This window comes from Stegastes partitus, unplaced genomic scaffold, assembly GCF_000690725.1.
Source record: "Stegastes partitus isolate 25-593 unplaced genomic scaffold, Stegastes_partitus-1.0.2 Scaffold97, whole genome shotgun sequence".
Classification (NCBI taxonomy): domain Eukaryota; kingdom Metazoa; phylum Chordata; class Actinopteri; family Pomacentridae; genus Stegastes; species Stegastes partitus.
The window spans coordinates 66081-69910 of record NW_007577828.1 but is presented as its reverse complement, the minus strand read 5'-3'; the positions used below and the strand labels follow the sequence as shown (position 1 = coordinate 69910).

Below are 3830 nucleotides of genomic sequence, written 5' to 3'. Positions count from 1 at the left end.
CAGTTTATTCCTCTCCCCCATTCCAAACAGAAAAATAAAACCAATGAGCCGCAGCACTATCTCATCAACAGCGTTGTATTAAGCACAAAAAAAAAAAAAAAAAAGAAACTGTAGCGGGGCATTTTTCAGAATATGCTTAATAACTGCAAATCATTAATTTGAAAAATTGCAATTTGTGCTGTTGGCTTATTGCAATTTAATATTAAAAATGTCTACTTTTTTAAAACGTGTAGTGTCAGATGTGATTATAAATAACACATCTATCTATCTATCTATCTATCTATCTATCTAGCAATATATTCAAGATCTAACATATGACCAATGAGCATTTTTAAAAAGTTAAAATGTAAAACTAGAAGCTGCAGCTTTCTTCCTTTCCCAACTTGATGTCAGTGTGTCCATAGTCGTGTCCAGTGTCTGTCTTAAGTGAAATCTGAATTCCATACATTCTGGTGAGAGAGACACAATCAGTGCTCTTTCTATGTGGCTGTTTATGTGGCTTGTGTTTGACGACACTTTTCTTAAGGAATGAAAAATGGACCGGCAGATAGGCACCATGCAGCTACGGGGGATTAATGTACTCATTGACACAGACAGAATGCCTCAAATAACAGCGATAAGAAGCCTGCTTTGTCAATGGCCCAACCCTCAGCTGACACTTATTTCCCTCATGCAAATAATTTATCCTATTCACAGTACTGCAGGCAGTTGGGGGGGGTCCCTTCTTTTTTTTTGCTTTTGGCAGGGAAATTATATTGCTATTTCTATCTCCAGAAAAGAAAAGAAAAAAATTGCATCTGTAACATTGCTGAGAACAGAATAACACAAATGCCAAATTGTAAAGATAAAAAAAAAATGTGAAGAAATTAATGGCCATCGTAATGAAAGTGTGTACAACATTTGGACAAGTGGAGAATTATGGGTGATTATTCGGATCCCTCTCACATCCATAAAACACTTCTTGGACATACTTGACAAGTATGCGTAACGACGCGTGCCTCTAGTGGCACCGTGGAAGGAGGGTCGTCAGACGCACGCAGATGCACCGCTTTCTGCACTACCTTTCCGTCCAGTGCAAACTGGGGAGATTTGTAAAACGAACACTGTGTAACAGAGGTCCTTTTGAGTAGATTTGGACGTCCTTCAATAACCAGCTTCGCGCAATCACCGTGCGCAATTGGAGAGGAGCGTCGAGGAGCAGATTTCCTTCACAGTGTTCTCAACTGTTCTATTAAGTGCAATGAAGGACTGGAGTGATTAAACTGCAACAAGAATCTACGAGTCACCGAAGTGGGTTGAAATTCCTCAGCACTCGTCGTGTAACGGTTTTTTTTTTTTTCTCTGTCTGTCTTTCGGACGACAGAATCGTTCGAGGCGACCCAAAGTTCCGCAGGCGCAGTTCTCCTCCACAGCGGTGCAGGAGTCCGACTCGGCTGTTGCCGTGGTACTTGCCAGTAGATAGATAGCATCGTCGGTAGGAGGGGATACAGAGACTCCTGCAGGCTAATTGTAGCAGCCTGCATTCGCAGGTGTTTCGCTGATCTGCCTGTGAAGGACTGGGGGCTCCATCCTGGTCGAGTCGCTCTCAGACTTGTGAGAAACAGAAAAGAAAAAAAGAAAAGAAAGAAACCCTGGGAGAATGTTGCACCAAGTACAATGAGCGCAGACTTGTCGCAGACACCAAAATCCATATATGCTCCGCCGAATTCAGTTTTGATGAGCAATTCTGACTCGTCTTTGGAATTTTAAAAAGTGGATCCCGCGACTTTATAACCATGCGAAATACTTGGCTGTCTCCCCGGAGTGCGATTTGGGAATACTGGACATCGCTGATTGCATGTCTCTTTTGGATTCAGTACTCTTACGGGATGCCTCATGTTATTCGAATAGGTAAGTTGTCCACATTTACATCCACACACACGTACACACACACACACACACACACACACACGCTCACAACGTTTGTACTGTAACCTTGAAAGTTGCTCCATATTCAGCGCGTTTCGGTGCGTGGAGCGGTTGCTTGGTGGCTCCACGGCTGCAGCAGTTAGTTTTTTTTTGTAGTGGGCTTAAATGAGCGGTCCGTTTCATTTACCATCCGCCTCACAAGGGTCGGCTGTGAATTTTCTTTCTTTCTTTTTTTATTTAAACAGGAGGCAGCCAGTAAGCAACAGGAGAGGAGTACATAACAGCACACGATTGCCTGTAAAAATTGGAGGATGCCTTGTGCACTTAGAGACCTTGCAATGAAATATTGTGGGTTAGTGTGACCTCTATGCACTCTGCTTTGTCTGTTCCATTTTCTTCAGCCAGCATGTTGAGTCACCAGCTAAATTCAGGCTCATTGCCATGCCTTCTGGAAGTAAGTTTTTAAGGACAATCTGTTAAATTAAATACCACGGTTTGAAAAAATCGACAAGATCTGCTCCGGCATGGAAAGTTTGAAGCAGCGTTGCATCATTTATTTAAGAAGTTGCATCTCTTATGATCAGACAAATAGCCCAAAAGAAGAAAAAAACAGATTAATCAAAGTTAAATATTGGCTTTATTTTATTTTATTTTATTTGCATATACTGTGGGGGAGCCAGCAAGACGTCTGTGCTGGCTTTGTCTTTTTTATTTTCCTCCAATCACTCACTGAGGAACAATGTGAGAATTGTCATTCGGAGGCTGGCGATGCGATGAAACATTTTGCGCGGCCAAGAGACAGGGACAGAATGAAGATCAATACGTTTTTGTCACGATGCAAATCGTTCTTGACATTTGGCGGAGTGCCATGCAGGACAATTACTCAAAATGGCATTGCCCCACATTAACATAGCACTACAACAGCCGGAGTACAGGCAGGGAGAGAGAGAGAGAGCATCTTAATGGCATTGGGGGGCTTTTTTTTTTTTTTCTTGGTCTTCCAGGTTAGAAGTGATGCTTGGAAGTGGATGGATGCTACAAAATTGCATATTCCATATCTTACTCTTAAGAGCCGCGAATGGCCTTTTATATTGTCTGTGACATATCTGCAAATCCTCAACATCCGGCTCTGGGTTTTTTTTGCAATTCATAATTCCCAGTGTGCTCTGTGGGTGGTCCCTGAACAGCTACATTAATTAAAAAATAAAGTTATTGGATGGATATAAAAAACATAGTAGGTTTTGTAGCACAGAAGTTGAAGTGCATTGCTGCTGACGTTCTGCATATTGATTCTAAAATGTGAATTAAAGCTGCAGAGGCTCAAAGCACAAAGTGTGGAGATGTGCAGAATAATGTTTACTGCTGAGCATCATATGCAGCCATCAGACAGGCCCAGCATGCAGCTACCTGTGATTGACTGCTGCTCTCTGAAGAGCCATGACTTCTGACATCGCTGTGTATAGACTCTGGTGATGTCTTAAAAAAAAAAAAACACACACAGCATAAATCATAAATCCTGCTGAACTGAAGTGAAACTGTTTGGTCAAAGGGGACATTTTATCCCCCCTTATTATTATTATTATTATTATTTATTTATCTTTTTTCTCTCTCACTGTGGCAGCAGCTCAAATGAAGACCTGAAATAGACTTGACAGGCTTTGTTTTTTTTTTTAAATGTCAAAGTGCTGAGACAAATTTACCCTGAAATGTGCTACAGTCGCACTATTGCTTTTTATAGAATCCATCATTGCTCGTGGTGCGGCAGCAGTTTGGTTTCCTTGTGTTCCTGAGATTGTATTTTGACAAGTTTGAGAAGAGGGGGACATGCAAGAGAAGGTTTGCTGAATTTACTCCGACGCCGAAAACAGAAAATCAAAAGGCCTCTGTGTCTTTGTGTGATCTTTAAAAAAAAAAAAAAAAAA

General features: G+C 41.4%; 1 protein-coding gene across 1 annotated transcript in view; it reads left to right on the top strand.

Moving 5' to 3' along the window:
- Window positions 1-1247: 1247 nt before the first annotated feature.
- The window catches only part of grik3 (glutamate ionotropic receptor kainate type subunit 3), a gene marked incomplete at its 3' end in the record, with an annotated part of 67510 nt that continues 64927 nt past the window's right edge, over window positions 1248-3830 (top strand). The window contains exon 1 of the mRNA XM_008277419.1: window positions 1248-1890. Within this exon, the coding sequence (XP_008275641.1) occupies window positions 1776-1890 (115 nt within the window). The remainder of the gene's footprint in view (window positions 1891-3830) is intronic.